At 33.0% G+C, this 18,640-nt stretch overlaps 3 protein-coding genes and 1 long non-coding RNA gene across 4 annotated transcripts; 1 reads left to right on the top strand and 3 right to left on the bottom strand.

Moving 5' to 3' along the window:
- Window positions 1-2,939: 2,939 nt before the first annotated feature.
- LOC105977455 (LOB domain-containing protein 21) lies at window positions 2,940-5,953 on the bottom strand. The gene has a single exon (XM_088819438.1). The coding sequence runs from the start codon at window positions 3,651-3,653 to the stop codon at window positions 3,102-3,104; it is 552 nt and encodes a 183-aa protein (XP_088675564.1). The 5' UTR covers window positions 3,654-5,953; the 3' UTR covers window positions 2,940-3,101.
- Window positions 5,954-7,577: 1,624 nt separating this feature from the next.
- Window positions 7,578-11,535, bottom strand: LOC105978036 (uncharacterized). Its single transcript, XR_001174602.2, has 3 exons — window positions 11,052-11,535; window positions 10,498-10,628; window positions 7,578-7,952 (listed from the first exon to the last, which is right to left on the bottom strand). It is a non-coding gene; the product is annotated as an uncharacterized LOC105978036 (long non-coding RNA).
- LOC105978035 (U-box domain-containing protein 1) lies at window positions 8,085-10,260 on the top strand. The gene has a single exon (XM_013003447.2). It carries the CDS (start codon window positions 8,115-8,117, stop codon window positions 10,137-10,139), a length of 2,025 nt encoding a protein of 674 aa, XP_012858901.2. The 5' UTR covers window positions 8,085-8,114; the 3' UTR covers window positions 10,140-10,260.
- A 1,255-nt stretch (window positions 11,536-12,790) lies between the features above and the next one.
- LOC105977372 (Homeodomain-like superfamily protein) lies at window positions 12,791-15,091 on the bottom strand. Its single transcript, XM_088819437.1, has 6 exons — window positions 15,046-15,091; window positions 14,334-14,927; window positions 14,152-14,228; window positions 14,007-14,043; window positions 13,752-13,860; window positions 12,791-13,575 (listed from the first exon to the last, which is right to left on the bottom strand). The coding sequence occupies exons 2-6, from the start codon at window positions 14,632-14,634 to the stop codon at window positions 13,020-13,022; spliced, it is 1,080 nt and encodes a 359-aa protein (XP_088675563.1). The 5' UTR covers window positions 14,635-14,927; window positions 15,046-15,091; the 3' UTR covers window positions 12,791-13,019.
- Between the last annotated feature and the right edge of the window lie 3,549 nt (window positions 15,092-18,640).

The following is an 18,640-nucleotide window of genomic DNA, read 5'->3' as shown; positions in this document are numbered from 1 at the left end:
TGTCCATGCATCTCTCGTTTTGTAGTGAATTAAACTTTGATATATATTATTATCAAGATCTTGTAACATCATCAAGATCTTAAAATGCTATTAATTATAGGACAAATCTAATTAGGCTCGGAAAATGAAACCTTGGATTGGAATAAAGTAGATATGGTTGTCTTAAGACAAAACCCATTATCTTTATAATTTCCTATAAACAATTACAAAAATAACAACTAGAGAATATTCTTTTAACAACTCTGACGTTTTAATAACATGCCTTGCTATATAGAGTCTAGACCTCACGAGATTTGCTTTATTTAGATGGGATTATTTTGTAGACCCCCTCATTTCCAAATTATATAGAACTAACTACCAAGTGGATTACACTCTAGTTGAAACCCCCCTCATTTCGAAAATATTTTGACATACCCCCCTGGGCTACCCTGAAGTTCCTATAATACCCTTCTAAAATCAGTTTTAACCCTAGCCACTCACGGTCTCTCTCTTCTTCTCCCAGATTCAAAATCCCGCCTCTACAAACCTCTCACCGGCGAAATTGCTTCCCGGAGCCATAACTCTCTCTCCGGTGGTCGGAATTCGATGGTTTAACTACCGTTGGATTCCTCTCGTCGAGCTCTTTCTTTTGGTGGTAATTTCATTCAGTTTCGAGCGTGGATCTGTTTCTGCAATTTTTTTTCATTCGACGACGGTGGTCTTGCCGGAGCTTTATTTTGTGTTCCACCTGTCGAAATTTGACGGGTCATCATCCACCGTTGGATTCCTCTCGTCGGGATCTATATTTTGATGGTAATTTCGTTTATTTTTATCTTTTCAGATTTATTTCTATATTTTTTTGCATTTCCCAGCAATAACCTCTCTCTCTATCTCTCGATCTCTTAATGTTTGGTGATTTTTGAGTGTTTTGATGTTTTTATTCAAATTTGTTGATTTGCACTAAAGAAATTTCTTTTTGTTATTTTGCAATTGCAGCTTAATGAAGACCATTGATCCTTTCCTTGAAAGTGTCAATTTTTTGTTTTTTAAGTTACATCAGATCTGTTCAACAGACTGTGAACATAACTATACATTACTATAGTAACATGTAGTTGCATGTAGTTACATATGCGTATGTTATGTATTTTCGATTTGTATTTTATTGGTTCTGATGTGATTTATAATAAAAATATTTAAATTTGTAAATTTTTGTTGGGGTTTTATGAATTTATTTTGTATAAGTCAGTATTCGTGTGTGTATACGTACAATTGATCGACTAAAAATATGGAGAAAAAAACGAACATAACTATGAATTACTATAGTTACATGTAGTTATTTTCAGTACTGTAAATATATTGTTTTGAAAATTAAAAAAAAATAATAAAAAAAAAAAAAAAAATTTTTTTTTATTTATAAAAAAAATTAAAAAAAAAAATATATATATATATATATATATATATATATATATATATATATATATATATATATATATATATATATATATATATATATATATATATATATATATATATATTTAACAAACAGATTTATAAAAAAAAAAAAAAAAGAAGAAAATAATAATAAATAAATCAGCGAAAATGATAAATGCAGGACCATAAATGCTGAATGCAGTTTGGCTGAAAATTGCACATAAGGGTAGTATAGTACTTTCGCTTCCCCAGAGGGAGTATGTCAAAGGATGATTTGGACTTGGGTTTATCCCTAGTTTATTTGGTGGCTAGGGGGTATGTAAAATAACCCCTATTTAGATAAAACAAAAACTGATGAAAAATAAATAAATAACACACTAAAACAAATGGATGAAAAAGTTTGTGAGTCGGCTCGCTAATGCTAGAGCTCGATCGAGTTTTTGTCAAGACGGCTCATCTTATTTGTATTTGTACTAAGAGGTAAGCATCATAGTTGAATTATGGATGATTTGATGAGTTTGTCGATAAATCAAAGATAAATATTGACTTTTTTTTTTTAATTTTCAGGCTGACCCGAAAAATTATTGCACTACTGAGGTACCAAATTAAAGTTTGATCATTTAATTATCACGGCTATAAAATTAGACATTTACACCCTATAAAAATTAAAAACTAATTAAAAAAACTGAAAAGATCTGTACCTACAAAAATAATTGGTTGGATAACTTAATGATTTTGTCACAGATAATTGGGCCCTCTTCTTCAGACATCAGATCGGCCCAACAACTTTGGTCCATATATTCGCTAATCTCAGCGATTATAATTATAATGAAAATTCCACGTGGCATTTTATTTAGTGGATTAATTCCCCCTAATCATGGACTCAATCCAACACATTTAGGTCTCATTTGGTTGAGTAGATTAGTTATAATTAACTAAATAATTAAATTTTATTTAATGTTTGGTATCTCTAATAACTTTTCGAGTCGACATGCAAATATTATATTATCATTACTTATCTCGCATTATCTTGTCTTTTAAGGAGTTTTTTGTTGGACGCCCCGAGATAAAATAATTGAATTTTCATTAGTTTAATTAATCTTATATTGACAACCAAAACATGCCTAATTAACTTCTATTTAACCAGGATAGTTAATCCCACACGTCAAGAAAATAGACTGAATTATAATTAATGATTAGCCTACCACATGATGAAGGCCAATAGTCAAATGGAACAAGGTCATATAAAAAAAAAAAGAAAATCTAAGCAATAATTATTGTTATATTCTTTATACTACACTTTATATGATGAGGGGATAGGGAAAATAAAATAACAAAGGGTGAGGGGTGGAACAAACATTCAATTACAATTGTCAAATCATTTGATAATATTATTCTAATTAGTCCCCTTTTATAATATTAATTTTTTTTTATCAAATTTGAAGAAAAAAGTAATATTTTTTTTAAAAAAATTTAATTACTTTCAAATAATTATAGATAATTAATCCAAAACAAAACAAAATCTCTGATCAAGAAACGAGAGCTTCATAATTAATTAATTAATTAATTAATTTCCACATAATCATAATTCATACAAAACAAACACAATGCATCACACAAACGTACACATAAATCAAATTAAAAGATATACACAATAAATTAAATATCTGAAAATCAAGACTGTTTCTCAATTACGGAAACAGAAAGGGGCTAGTAGTAATGAACTGATCAAACGGCAGCATATTCTGATCACCATCAAACCCCCCCACCGCCGCCCCGCCACCGCCGCCGCCGCCAATCCCCGGCATCTGAACAAAAGGATCCAAAAACGACAAATCCGACTGCTGCTGATGCAGCTGCTGCTGCTGCTGCTGATGGTGATGACTGTCCGCAGCACAGCAAGCTAACCGTGCACGTGCGAGCAGCAGATCATGCTGCAGCTCAACCATCCTGTGCTGCAACGAGGCTATAGCTCCAATGCAGCCGTACACAGGGTCTTGCAGCCTCACCTCCGCCTCGTAAACGAGGGAATTAACTGTGTCCTCTCTTTGTTCCTCCGCCACCTCGTTCAGAATCTTGCTCACATTACTGGCGCCAAACACTTTGTGCACTTTGGCGAACTTTTTGGGTTCGTCGGAGCGGAAGTAAGGGGCGAATTGGCAATTAGGAGTGCATCTTCTCTTCAAGAATTTGCAGGCTGCACAAGAAGAGCTCGAACGAGGTTCTTGATGAGTACTCCTCATTGTTTTTTTTATTTTATTCTATTTTATTTTCTTGGCTTTTGATAGTTATGTTTGCCAAAAAGATCTGCATTTTATAGCCTAAGTCCAATGTGGGAATCGTATGAAAAGTCATGTATCTTTATTAAGTGGCTTGGCTAATTAAAAAAAGAGGTTTAAGGTTTGAGTTGTGTGCTATATTATATTACTCCCTTCTTCCCATATTATTTATCTTTTTCGATAAATTATTTGTCACCTCAGAATTTTAATAAAATATTAACTGAACTTCTTTTCAATTTCGCCCTTTGTCGCTCTCGTTTAGTAATTTTTCATGTTTTTTCGCCGTAATCCATGCATATTTACTGATTTTTGTAACCTAAAACCAACGACCTAAACGACATCTTAAATGGTGGGGTGGGGTGGGGGGTAATTAATTAATACTATAGTAGTTTGACAAATATATATTGATGGATAATGCATTATGCAATTTGAGGGACCTAGAATATTTCAAGATCATAGAAAATCTGAAAATTAGTGTACATGTTAAATTAATTACCAATTAAAGGCTCACTAATCTCATGATCACCTTTTCCTTTATTTTCTATTTTTTGAAGGCGAAAAAATAAAAGTGAAAAAATTGACAGATTATCAATAAATTAATCTAATTAATTGTTATGGGCAAAGTTATTGCAGCTAGAGAGATATATTATATATATATGGTGATAGGAAATGATAGTTCAACAACAAAGTAGACGAGACAATTGTGGCTTCATGAGAATATATATGGGGCCTATTTAAATATAGACTGATCATAAGCAAAGTTAGATGAGATGTTTCACTTATCAATTCAATCAATTAAAGTTTTTTCACAATACAAGAAAACCCTAGTTCTATTTGGATTGGTGCACAACCTGGGTAATCTCTCTACTCTCTAGCCTAGCTAAAATATTGCTAACATTTTTACACTAAATTGCATGCCCTGCACGAATGCCAACTCTCTCTCTCTCTCTCTCTCTCTCTCTCTCTCTCTCTCTCTCTCTCACACACACACACACACACACACACAAACATTGGGTGAATTTCAACTGTTGATCACACAAGCACACATGTATATGTGTGTTTAGTATCAATTTTACGTCTGAAATCCACCCGATGTAAATAACTAAGTGTAGCATCTAACTTTCTTCATTCGACTCGTTTGTTTAGCTAACCTATCGAAAAATTCTCATCCATAACTAAAACCGGTTTTATTTATTTATCCTTTTTTTGGGTGTGATTAGAAATATAATGAATAAAATGATCCCTAATGTCTGAATAAGAAGTTGTTTCCTACCACCCAAATTGGTTGACCAAAGTTATAGAGCCACAAACTCATTAGTCAAATCTCCCAACCACACTACTCTTTGACCTCTGGTCAATTACTCCATTAATTTAATGCTTCACTAAAATCTCCCTTAATTAAGTACTAATATACAGTAAGTCAAATATTTCATCTAATTTTGATTTCAAAAGTGCTCAGTTTAATTTAAATCTTTCTTTTCACATATTAATTCTAACTCAAAAAAAAAAAAAAAAAAAAAACTAAATCATATTTGTGGAGGAGAAAGGTTAATTTATTTTATCCGTTGAAATCTGGAAGAGCTATCAAACAAAGGCCTAGATGTACCAAATCTAGGAGCACAACAGGTAAATCCATGAATGTGTCTTTTTCCATCAATATTCAAGTGAATTATATTTCTTATGCAATACTAATTTTGCTAGAATAAATACTAATTTTATATATTTATATAAATTTACTGTGAAAAATAACACAAATCATTTAAGAGCAAAAAAGAGAGAATATATATAATGAATGGAAAAGATGCTAGCCGTAGCAGAAAACAAATGAGAAGGAACAAGGAAAAATAAATAATAAATATTTACCTTGAAAAGACAAAAGAGAAAAAAAAAAAAGAAAAGGTAGTAGAAACGGAACGGGAAAAATAGTCACTTCAAGAACGTGGAAAAAGGTGGCAGGCAAAAGAAAGAAAACGCTGTTCAAAAACGCCCACTTGAAGAGATATATCAAAGTGTTAGTAATAATAATTGTCGTCGTTTCCCAATCCAACAAAGAACGGAGTCAATCAACGGTGTCACCTCTACCACCACCACCACCGCCACCGTTCCCCACCCACACTACATTATTCGTCCATTCGTTGGAATTTCTATCATTCTTTTTTTGTTATTTTTCTATATAATAATCCTTGGATCCACACATATTCTCACATTCTTGCGTGTGATTGTTGTAGTTTAAGAGACTTATGGGTGGAAAATCGAACATATTGATAAATGAGGATTAATTACAAAAATTTGAAAATGACTCTGATTTTGGAAAATTCAAAATTCTTTTTTTTTTTGAAAATCTACTTACTTTCCAAAATTTTGGGGAGAAATTTGAAAATTCCAAAAAGAAAAAAAAGGGGGACCAAATTACAAAATTCCAAGTATATTTATATAAATCTGTACCAATCCAAGAAAATATATAATAAAAATTTGAAATTTTGAATTTCAAAATTTGAGATGAAAATATTTATTTCTGACCGAAATCAATGGAATTCGAAAATTGTGTTCCAATGTTGACCATGGTAATAAGGAGAGCGATGTACTAGGACTAGCATCGACAATCGACAAGACCAACGTAGTAAATTATTACATAAACGTGTGTTTTTCTCCTACACAAATATACGAGGCGTCCACATTATACGCAATCGAGGCCGGAACCACAGTGAAGCAACTGCAGCTCACCTTTTGATTGCACAAAGATTATTGTTACTACTTACTACAATACATCACATTCAGAATGAATATTTTCTACTTCCAATTATTTGGTAATTTTTATATATATATATTAAAACTACAACATTTGGTCAAACTGAAGTTTCTCTACCTTCTATTTGATGAGGAACTTTTCTCCTTGCAATGTATTTATATGCTGTTGCGAGAGGGAAGTTTCTAGTTTTTTGTTAATAACTCAAAGCCAGTCAAAAAGGATTCTGCTTAAATGACCATTTTACCCCCACCCCAAATTAAACCTACGGCAATTTGCCCAGAGATGACCAGACGAACTATACTAGAGCATCATTAGCACATGAGTTTCAGAGTAGGCTCACTAGGTTACAATTACTTTATTTTATTTGTATATGTATTTATTATTTTATCCTTTATATAATAATAAAAAAATGAAGAAACTTAGAAGCCGTTCGTAAGTTCATAAACAACTAAAATGTGATCAAACTCATCGCAGTCAACTCATCTCATGTAATTTACATCCTTGGCGTCGAGAAGAGTTCAAATTTTTTTCAAATGATAATTTCACTTCCTACCTCTTAAAGTAGTTATAATCTTTTCTAATTAATGGCAACACAGAATTGTTTTATTAATAAATTAATTTGACTTGGTAAATTCAATAATTGGCATTTTGGCCGGCCTCCATTAGATCTGACTCTCGCATCGTAGACCCCGTTACTACTAATATATTATTATTATTATTAGGGATGTGATAAACGTCGTTCGAGCTTTAATAATACCGTTTTGACTTCAAACGTGATTTTGATTATTTTTTATTCCAAATTTTGCAAAACCCGAAAAATAAGATTTGTAGTATTCTGAGTTAGTTTTCTAATCCAACTTGAATCACTAAAATTGGATGTCGGACGAGAAAGATATACATGAACCAATGGATACTGCCCACAACTTTGATGTATTGAGGTATCTAAAATTCAAAATGGGACTCATTCATGCATAACTTTGTCACACGGCATCCAATCTAGCGGATTTAAGTTGAATTAGAAAACTAACCAAAATGACCACAATTTTCGTGTTTCGAATTTTGCCAAAATCAACATAGAAATATGTCAAAATCAGGTTAAAGTCAACATAGAAACATTTCAATTATTATTATTATTTCTGTTTTATTTTCGACAATCCTATTAGCATAAAATCCAAATTTACTGATTATGAACTTTGGTAATGATACCAAATGGGGGAAGGAAGACAAAGCTTCTATCAATGTTAGATCACAGCAAAATCTCTAATTCAATCCCCACGTGTGTATTAGACCTCTCTCTAGCTAGGCTTAATCCCAATTTTCCAAACAACCCCTAATTTTCTTGTTCTATTCTTAATTAATTCACTAATTAATGTTAATCAAATCAACGAGTAAATTAAACGAATATATAATAACAAGCAGAATATGACTAACCCCTCCCTGCAGGCCGGTATGCCCTCCACGTGGCAGCACTTCAACATTTCAAACTTCCCTCTCCCACCAACAGCCATCTTCATCTACACATTAAACAGTACAAACACAAACAGTCAAAAATCCATCACATTATTTTAACATTTTTTTTTCTCGCAAAATTCGACGAACATTTCTCCAACTAACAAAACATCAATTCATGCAGCAACGAAAATAATAATAATAATAATAATATAAAGTGCAAACCCATGGATGAAGTTCCACTTCCACAACCTCTAATAATGGTCTCCTCAGGGTTTCTCCCAGCAGCCACATTGCTGGAATCGTTAATCCACACCTCGAACGAAATCACGAAAACGGAGAAAGCGTCTTTTGTGCAGATTAAAAACATTTCGAAAATGACGAGAAGGATCCGACTCCTTTCTTCGCTGTTCGAAGAGATTCAAGAAACGGACACGCCGCTACCATCGTCATCAGTCTTGTGCCTAACGGAACTTGCCTCCGTCCTACAACGATCGAAGATTCTGATGGAGAGTTGCAGAGAAGGGAGCCTCCTCTGGAATCTCATGCAAACGGAATGTATCGCAAATCAATTTTACGCAGCCGCAAAAGAGATGGCGAGAGCACTCGATATTTTACCTTTAAGCTTGCTTAACTTGACAGCAGACACCAGAGAGCAAATCGAGCTCCTCCACAGACAAGCAAAAAGCGTCCAATTATTCATCGATCAAATGGAGATTCAACGAAGGGACGAAATTGTCCAACTAATGGCCGTCACCGTCAACAATGAAAGAAATAGAAAGAATAAAGGTTCCGTTGATTTCAGAAGAATTAGAGATATGTTGAGCAGTATCGGTCTCAGAAGCCCAATGGAGTTTGAAGAAGAGATTTCTAAGCTATGGGGGGAAGCTGAGAAGCAAGCAGGCACAGGTGGGCTTATCGTGGTCTCTAATATCAACAATCTTATATCTTTCGTTTCTCTATCGAAAATGGCAATTTTCAGCGAGGATGAAAATTCGAAAACTCATGAGGACTTGAAGAAGCGTAAATTACCGACGAACACCGTCCATGATCACTCGTTCTCTCATATACCAGATGATTTCCGGTGCCCAATTTCATTGGATTTAATGAACGACCCTGTCATCGTAGCATCAGGTCATACTTACGATAGAAACTCCATCGCCCACTGGATAAACACAGGTCACCACACATGCCCAAAGAGTGGGCAAAGGTTGATACACATGGCTCTCATACCAAACTATGCATTGAGAAGTGTGATACAGCAGTGGGGCCAGGAGAACAACGTTCCGATTGTGGGGTCCACATCCTCTAATCTAGAAAAGACCAACACCAGCAAGAAAAGATACGTTGATCATATTTCAGCAACTAAAGCCGTTGCCGATGCAGTAAAACTGACGGCGGAGTTTCTGGTGGGGAAACTAGCAACGGGTTCACCGGATATACAAAGACAGGCGGCGTACGAGCTACGCCTGCTCGCGAAAACGGGAATGGACAACCGGAGAATAATCGCTGAGGTGGGCGCAATCCCGTTTCTGCTGACTCTCCTCGGGTCTCACGATTCAAGAATCCAGGAAAATGCGGTCACCGCTTTGCTCAATCTATCCATATACGAAAACAACAAAATCTTGATTATGGCTGCCGGCGCACTTGACAACGTTGTGGATGTCTTACTATCGGGGCTAACAATGGAGGCGAAGGAAAATGCGGCTGCAGCAATCTTCAGCCTGTCACTAATCGACGACCACAAGATTATCATCGGTGCTCATCCGAGGGCCATTACAGCTCTAGTGGGGCTACTAGGAGAAGGGACAAGGGCCGGTAAAAGAGATGCTGCAACTGCACTATTCAATCTTGCGGTGTTTAATGTTAACAGAGGAAAGGTTATTACAGCAGGAGCGATTCCTCTGCTTATTGGCCTTTTGACGGATGACAAGGCGGGGATTACTGATGATGCTTTAGCTATGCTTGCACTTCTTTTGGGATGTTCGCAAGGTCTTGAAGAGATAAGGAAGAGCAGGGTTTTGGTGTCCCTTCTTATTGATCTTTTGAGATTTGGATCTTCTAAGGGGAAGGAGAATTCGATTACTCTGCTTTTGGGGCTTTGTAAGGATGGCGGAGAGGAAGTTGCGAGAAAGCTGTTGATGAATCCGCGGAGTATTCCTTCTCTGCAGAGCTTGGTCACTGATGGGTCGTTAAAAGCTCGACGAAAAGCTGATGCTCTGCTCAGAATACTGAATAGATGCTGCTCATGAATCACAATGTAGTGTATAATGGCGCAGTGTTAAAAATTTGATATTCTAACAGAATGTATAAGTCATACCGAAAATGTCCATTTCATACTACTATATTCTACATTGCCCTTATCCCATTGAAGGATAGTATTGTAAGTTGTAACTAAGTGAAGAACTTGAAAATTGATATACTGAAACGATTTCGAAAATGCCCTGCATTCGATAATATACATCTGAAAAGATTTACCATGAAGATCTGGTTAATGCAAAGAGTCGAGCAAAAATTCAAGTGAGGCTCACTGAGTTACACATAATTGAGATTGTTATCATATTTCAATTCAAGGTACGGAACTGGTAAAATTGATAATGTTATGAATACCTGTTCAGAAGAGTGTATTTAGAAAGACGACGGTGATTCTTGCTTCCAGAAACTAAAGCAGCTGCCTTTTAAATGCGAAATGGAACATATGTTTGACAGCATAAACTAATAGCAGATGGTTAAACAAGTGCCTGCAATTTGAAAATACAATGTTTGTGAGATCATCAGAAGTGCTAACCTGCTAGGCAGCTGACAAAAGGAATCATAACTGATTACAGAAGAAAAAATCGACTGAAAAGAGCTGGGAATTTGTTATCGCATTCCACTTTCTCTTGATTATAATAAACGGACAAGAATGCGCCTCGATGTAAAACAAAATTAGTACATTCAATTTTCTCTATTAATTTTACTTTGCATAAACACTTCAATTTTTTCTTCCTTCAAGTATTTGTTGCATATTTATCATTTCTTCTAGACATCTGATATTTAATTAATTGCCGGTAATAACAATGAAACGAATGAGCAGCATACTTGATTTGGTACATTTACCATAAAAATCAATATACTAAAAAATAAGAAAGAAGGGAAGAAGACCAATTACGATCAATACTAACCAACTGACGCACACTATGCAATCATCGAACTATTCGACTTCTCCGAGAATCATCAATAGGACCTCAGTGCTGCTCTTTCCCCCGCCCCCATGCTGGGCATTTCAACAAACACCTGAAGGACGATAAATATTGCCATGGAATCCTAGTCGATCGTCAGCTTCAAGTTATCGACCAACGAATTGCAATCAGCTAGGTTTCCTATAACCGCTCTGAATCTGGCGATTTCATTCGGGAAGGTGACATCCGGCGGAGTTGCGCGAGATGGAAATTGCATGAGGTCGGGGACGTAAGTGCACGTAATTGGGGGAAGAGAAAATGTAGGAGATAGAGAATTTTCAGAGAATCGGATTGGTAGTAATGGAGTGCGATTTCTTCTGAAGAAGGAAAACAGAGAGAAGAGTGAAAAAAAATTGTGAGCTTCCTTCCGCCATTACTGCATGAGGAAAAGATGCGTCTGTCAAATTTCACGAATAAAAATGGGCGTAATGATTTTATTTTTTTATTTTTTTAATAATTAACAGGATTCAAAATTTTCATAATAAAAAAAAATATATATATATATATATATATCGGATATTATCATTTATTATTAATTAGGAGAGTTTTTGGAGTTGTTTAAGAGATTATTAAAAGAAAGTAATAATATTTGGGGCTTGGGCCCATCAAATTAGGTCTACCTATCATATTGGGCTTGATTGATTTGGGCCACCAGTTGTGATAATAGGATGCGGCCTTCTGTACATATGTTTGTGTATATGCATGGATCTATGTATGCATCATTTTTTGCAGAATAGTGAATTGCCACCAGTATACTATCAAATACGATTCACAAACCGGATATTTAAATCCAAATTTCTATTCGCTAACTCAGATGGTAGATATATCTTAATTTCCAACTGGCATTTCCAGTGTAGTTAGATTATAAGTTATAACCATAAATCAGAGGGTTTAAATCAAGTACTTAAGAGTTATCCGAGGTGTATCATATCTCCATTTCCACAATCCAATATATATTTTCCTAATGCCAAACAATAAATCATTTCTTGAATTCATTTCTACTTAACATTAACCTGACCGGTGATCAATGAATCAGAAGCAATTAATACATGAAAACATAAACGAAATTGAAACGAGGCAAATAGATAACAGATCTGGAAATCAATACTAATGTTTCATTTTCCTAGAAGAAAATGTATTTAGTTCGATACAAACGTAGTGTCAAAAGTAAGAAGACGAGAAATGATCATAAACTATTCGTAAGGAAAAAACATAAGAAAAACCCGAGTCAAAACTTTCCACAAAAATTTGTCGAAAATCGAAAAAAAAATTCAAGAAGGTTCAAATGGTAGGCCCTTCTATTTATAGTAGTTTGCAAAGTTTCTTGAGGAGGTTTTGAAACTAAAATATTTGGCATGAAAAAACCGTGCCCAAATCGCAATCTGATGACTTAGGGAAACTGAAAACCGCCTTACCAGATCGCGACTACAATATACGGAATATTTCTTTTTATCACAAAATATGTAATACTTCTAAGAGGATATTGCAGATAAATTAAGATATATGCATATAGCATGCACACAAAAATAAATTTCCTAAGAGGTGCCTCAAATAAGTAATAAATGATCATAGTATACATTTCAATTTTATTGACAAAAACAAAAATTCGAAATTCCTGGAGACAAAGATCTGCATTGTTCAATTTCTTTAACTATATACTTTCCCATCACCCAATGCAAAGATTCATCATGTTCCTCGAATTTATTTAATAATTAAAATTGTTTATGGTATTAAATAACATCAATTAACTACTAGTCTATTAGTAATTAAAATACTAATATTCTAATCTATCTCTGCGCAAAAATCAATAATAATAACAAACAAACAAACAAACAAAACGAAGAAAACAGTGATGCATGAGTATCACCGTATAATGTACTTTGAAAATCTCACTCAGAAATTTTGTCTTATTCACAAACTCAGATCTAAATTAGTACTTGTTTTCATGATCTTGTTCTTAACTTCTTTCTTCGAAGATGAAAACAGTGACAGCGACAGGCTACTGTCCACGTCATCAGCATCATCCTTAAATCCTGTCTTCATAATTTTTAGGGATAGGTTTAGATCAAGATCACCACCCACATTTTCAGAAGAAAGCTTTCTTTTCATGTTTCTAGCTGCTGCTTCTTCGACTGATGCCGCCGCCGGCGGCGGCGGCGATTTCTCTTTCTCCCGTGTCGGACGGAAATTACGAGTTTGCCCTCTGTCGGGAAATTTGCTTTCTGACAAGTAGTGGTTTGTGGAGCTCGTTGCGATTTGATGACGATGATCGGTACTAGTACTTTGCCAATTATGTCGTTGATTCGTAGTTGAATTTTTATTGTGCTCGTTTTCGAGAAATCTGCGGTTTGTCTGAAAATTTGAAGCGGATAATGTTGACCGGTATAAAACTCCATTCATCGCCATGTTTGAAGATGCAGCCCACCTGCTATGAGGATTGTTGCTAGCCCAATGGGAATCTCTATAACTAAAAAAAATTATAAAAAAAAATCAGATTAATTATTAGGGTTTGTAATTCACAAATGAGTTAGTTAATTTTGATTTATGTTAGATCAAGAATGAATAAAATTAAATGAGCATGAATTAATTCTTCAACTTTTTAGAGAGGTGTAAAGTGATTTTTATTTGTTGCTGATCACATACCGTAAAGTGGAAAGTGGTGTTTGATTTGAACTTTGTAGCAGTGGGAGTTGGCTGAGGTTGTAAATATGGCGATCTCCGGTGTCGAGAAGAAGTCTTTGTTCCGAAATTGCTATCGATAATTTCAAAAAAAAAATTAAAAAAATACCCACAAATCAAAATTGAATTTACTGTGATCATCACTTCAAGAATATAGAAACCCTAATTTTGATTTTCCATTACATATATAACTAGTATATGTATATGTATATAGTATACCTTGATTGGGATCATCAATTTTTTTGCTTCTGTACATCTGATAAAACAAAATCGAAAGCAAAAATTCGTTAGAATTTGGTGTTGATCAATTACTAAACCTAATTAATTAATAACCAGAAATGAGTTCATAAATTAATTAAATTACCTGAAGATGGCTCTTGACATGAGCAATACTAAGACCTTTAACATTCATTAACTGAAGCACCAATTTAGGCGTCGCCCCTGCATCGTAAAAACACGTATATCAATAACAATAAATCATTGCTCTATATATGAAAATCAAACACTATATATGATAATTAAAAAATAAAAAAAAAATTGAATTACTTTCGTCACCGCCGAGTCTTTCAACGGCGTGAACAAAGCAGAGGTGGAGCTCGGGGGTCCAGCGAAGGCGGGGAGTTTTGGAGCGGATATATTGCCTCACAGATGCCGAATTATTTGATGATTTATTATTTTTTCCATTATTGTTGTTCTCTTCGACCGTGCTGTTGCTCTCGTTTTCTTCGTCCTTTTCTCCATCTTCGATCTGCAGGTTTGGAGGGGTAGTCTTGGAATTCTCCATATCTTCTTGATCATCACTTTCTGATGATGAGTTTGTAGTATTAGCTTTCTGCATGTTGATCATCAAGTATATTTATATATATGGATGTGTGATGTGTCTATATGTATATATGATTACGGAGAATTATAGAGCTCAAGAGAGAATTTTCGGGTCAATTAGGGTTTTTTGGTGAAGAATGATGATCTGATCTAAGTCTTTTTATTTAATGACAAGAGAGTAGATGGAGGGAATAACACTGCATCAGGGAAGAGTTGTTGGAATTAGGAATTGGAAATTCTTGTTTATCATCCTTTTTAACTACAACAATTCTCTCTCTCTCTCTCTCTCTCTCTCTCTCTCTCTCTCTCTCTCTCTCTCTCTCTCTCTCTCTCTCTCTCTCTCTCTCTCTCTCTCTCTCTCTCTCTCTCTCTCTCTCTCTCTCTCTCTCTCTCTCTCTCTCTCTCTCTCTCTCTCTCTCTCTCTCTCTCTCTCTACATTTATTTACTTTTCTAGATCCATGATGTCTGTCAACTACCAAGACGAAGACTACTGATGCTGCTGATGATGATATATATACACATAAGATAATCAATAATGATAAAATATATATACATACATATTTGCATGTACATGTTGCCATATGATAATCATTCAAAATAAATATTAAATTTATAAAATAAAATAAAAATAATAATAATTCTTAAATGTATGACTCGAATATTACTAGCCTTGATGCCTACAGAATGTTTTCTCTTTTGATCACTATCATTAATTATAGTTATATTAATTATTAAGACTATACTATTTATTAGCTAATTCATCAACAAAGAGTGACACATTTCTTAATTAGTTTCCATGCATGTGCGTGCTTATTGGATCCCTTTACAAATATATATGTGTACAATTAACAGAGAGGATTAGGGCACATAATAGTGTGTGTGTGTGTTACATATATATATATTAATCTATCTCTTTGTGTGTGTGGTGATCGAGAAATGACAAAAAATATATTTTCGAGTCAAGAATCAAGAAAACTGTCTTTTCTTGAAGGTGGGACGTTGGTAGTATTTATTGTCAACAACTAATTAAAAATATTATTATTATTATTATTATTATTATTATTATTATTATTATTATTATTATTATTATTATTATTATTATTATTATTATTATTATTATTATTATTATTATTATTATTATTATTATTATTATTATTATTATTATTATTATTATTATTATTATTATTATTATTATTATTATTATTATTATTATTATTATTATTATTATTATTATTATTATTATTATTATTATTATTATTATTATTATTATTATTATTATTATTATTATTATTATTATTATTATTATTATTATTATTATTATTATTATTATTATTATTATTATTATTATTATTATTATTATTATTATTATTATTATTATTTAGTTATATATCATGCCATTTACAATTTGAATATTTAAAATTACAATTTGGCATTTACAGATCTTCTTAATAAGTATTTTCTTCTTGATAAAAAAAAGTTTACCATAGTTGGAGAGAATAATTGAAAGTAAGTATATATATACATATATATGCAGTAGAGGACAAATTGTTATTTGTAGTTGTGGGCGGGCATCTTGCTAGCAACTGGTTACTGTCAGATTAGTCAACTATTACTACTGATCATGTCTCTTGTTCTATATATATATATATATATATATATATATATATATATATATATGTATATATATATATATATATATGTATATATATATATATAATATATATATATATATATATATATATATATATATATATATATATATATATATATATATATATATATATATATATATGTGTGTGTCTGTAATTTGTTGCAAGACCTTACTCGAAGTTTGATTCTATGCTAATAAACTAGTATATACTCACATTTTATTAAGAAATTCTATGAATGTTAGGAAATACAGTCACATGCAAATGGATTTGATCATCCAGTGAAATTAAATTATATGCATATATTACGCCCACACCTCTGAGGTATGCTTAAATAATTTTAAGGTCCATATAGTATCGATAATTACACTCACCTCCTGAAACGTAGTTAGAAACTCTAACGGGATAATGCATTGATATTATTCCGATAGGGTTCTAATAGACTATAGCTAGTGGTGGAGATAACATAGAGTTATGGGGAGTTATGGGGTGACATGGCTCCCCCAATATTTCTTAAATCAGCCATAACTCTTTGTTGTCTCCACCACTTCCTGAAACCAATAGTCCGTTAGAACTCTATCGTAATAACGTATCCAATGCATTATCCCATTAGAGTTTATAACTACGTTTCAAGGGGTGAGTGTAATTATCAATACCACAAGGACCTTAAAGTTATTTAAGCATACCCTAGGAGTGTGGGTGTAATTTACCCTTAAATTAATTTCAAGAAGTATTTAAGTAGGATCACAGCCATCTAGTCATATGCATGTAATAAGCAAAGCAAGAATAATTGATACACTATATACATATTGTATGAATAATATCACCAACTAATCCAATTTAATTCATCTGTACATGTTTTATCATTTATGACATTCATGCAACTATATATATATAACAATTAAAGTTTTGATATAAAATATATATGTGTGTGTGTGTGTGTGGTGGTTTTTGTTGGAGAAAATGAGAGCACAATATTCTACGCTCGTGTGTGTATGTATATAGGTAGATTGTAATGAATTTCAAAGTAGTAATGGACTGTAAAGAGAAGCATATATATAATAAAAGTTGTGTTGAGATTTATATTGTTCACGAGCTTCTTGTTTAGATTAATTCACAGCCGTGTCCGAACACAAAAAATTGCCCTTATCTAATTGTGCATGAGTCATGATATTATTATTATTATTTTTTCTTTTCGAGTAAAGTCATGATATTAATTAATTAGTGTACAAAAAAGGGGAGTTTTGAGTTTGCCTTTTTTTCCTTTCCACACAAACTAAAACTATAGCATTAATTAAATTAAAAGAAAAAGTAAAATTAATGCATGGAAAAAAGCTTCTCTTCTCATTCTGTCATCCATCGTGAAATATCTTTACAAACAACAAGTTAAATTACGGTCATTTCCTGAGATAATGTCAAATTACGAAAAATTCTTCCTAATTCAGTTATTAGTTATTACAACCATCCCTCAACTATGAATCTTCTTACACGTCCACTTTTATAGTGTAAAATTTAGTGGAATCTTCTATATTATGTTGAATATTCTCCAGTTTCTACCCTCAATTTTACCCCATTCGAGCTCCACGTTTTGGAATAAGATGATCATAAGATGTGTCTTTTGGCTTGTAAAATATCAGATTGTGGTGCATCAGAAACTGCATTTTTGCATAAAACGAGTACAAACTAGTGAACATTTCACGGAATCTAGAAGACTATGTGGAATTTACCACCATAAGGGTGGACGTGTAAGAAAATTCATCATAGTTGAGGTAGGTGGTTGCATTTACCTGAACGTAAAGGGATTTTTCGTAATTTCATCTTATCTTAGGGAGTAGCTGTAATTTACCTAAAATATAAATACTTATGATATTATTGTTTAGCTATTCATTTTGAATGGTTGTGACTTGTGAAAAAAGAAGAGTATATTAGAGCAAGAACTATAAATTGATTAAATTGTATGCATCATTATAAAAACGATTAATTCAATTTATAATTAACATAATTAAATTTAAATTTAAATTTAAGAAAGAAGAGAAGGGTACCTTAATTTGGTCAGCAAGATTCAACTCCAATCAAACACACAACCTGTAAGTAAGGTCAACCCCCAACAAGACTTCTGTTTTTCTTTTTCTGCCAATTAGTAATTTTTAAATCATCTTTGGAAATCGTGAAGCTATTAATGCGGATCGATCTATCGTCCTTTGAGGATGATCAAACAGCATATTTCTAATGGCTGCCCTTCATTTTAATTTATTCGTACGCATATTGTATAATAATATATATAAGAATTTCATAAGGAATTTCATAATATATAATAATATATATAATTCAAAATATGTTCATTTACTAAAAAAAAAAAAAAACTAATTCGGATATTTTTTA

Source organism: Erythranthe guttata, chromosome 6 (genome assembly GCF_056151865.1).
Source record: "Erythranthe guttata isolate IM_541 chromosome 6, IM_541, whole genome shotgun sequence".
Lineage (NCBI taxonomy): Eukaryota > Viridiplantae > Streptophyta > Magnoliopsida > Lamiales > Phrymaceae > Erythranthe > Erythranthe guttata.
This window is presented reverse-complemented; position numbering and strand designations above follow the sequence as displayed.

What these genes read in the sequence shown, in the direction of transcription:
- LOC105977455 (XM_088819438.1), bottom strand. Translation starts at nt 3,653, where the DNA reads ATGAGGAGTACTCATCAAGAACCTCGTTCGAGCTCTTCTTGTGCAGCC.
- LOC105978035 (XM_013003447.2), top strand. Translation starts at nt 8,115, where the DNA reads ATGGATGAAGTTCCACTTCCACAACCTCTAATAATGGTCTCCTCAGGG.
- LOC105977372 (XM_088819437.1), bottom strand. Translation starts at nt 14,634, where the DNA reads ATGATCAACATGCAGAAAGCTAATACTACAAACTCATCATCAGAAAGT. An exon ending in AAGACTCGGCGGTGACGAAA is followed by an intron (nt 14,229 to 14,333) that starts GTAATTCAATTT and finishes TTTACGATGCAG; the next exon opens with GGGCGACGCCTAAATTGGTG. An exon ending in AATTGATGATCCCAATCAAG is followed by an intron (nt 13,861 to 14,006) that starts GTATACTATATA and finishes AATTATCGATAG; the next exon opens with CAATTTCGGAACAAAGACTT.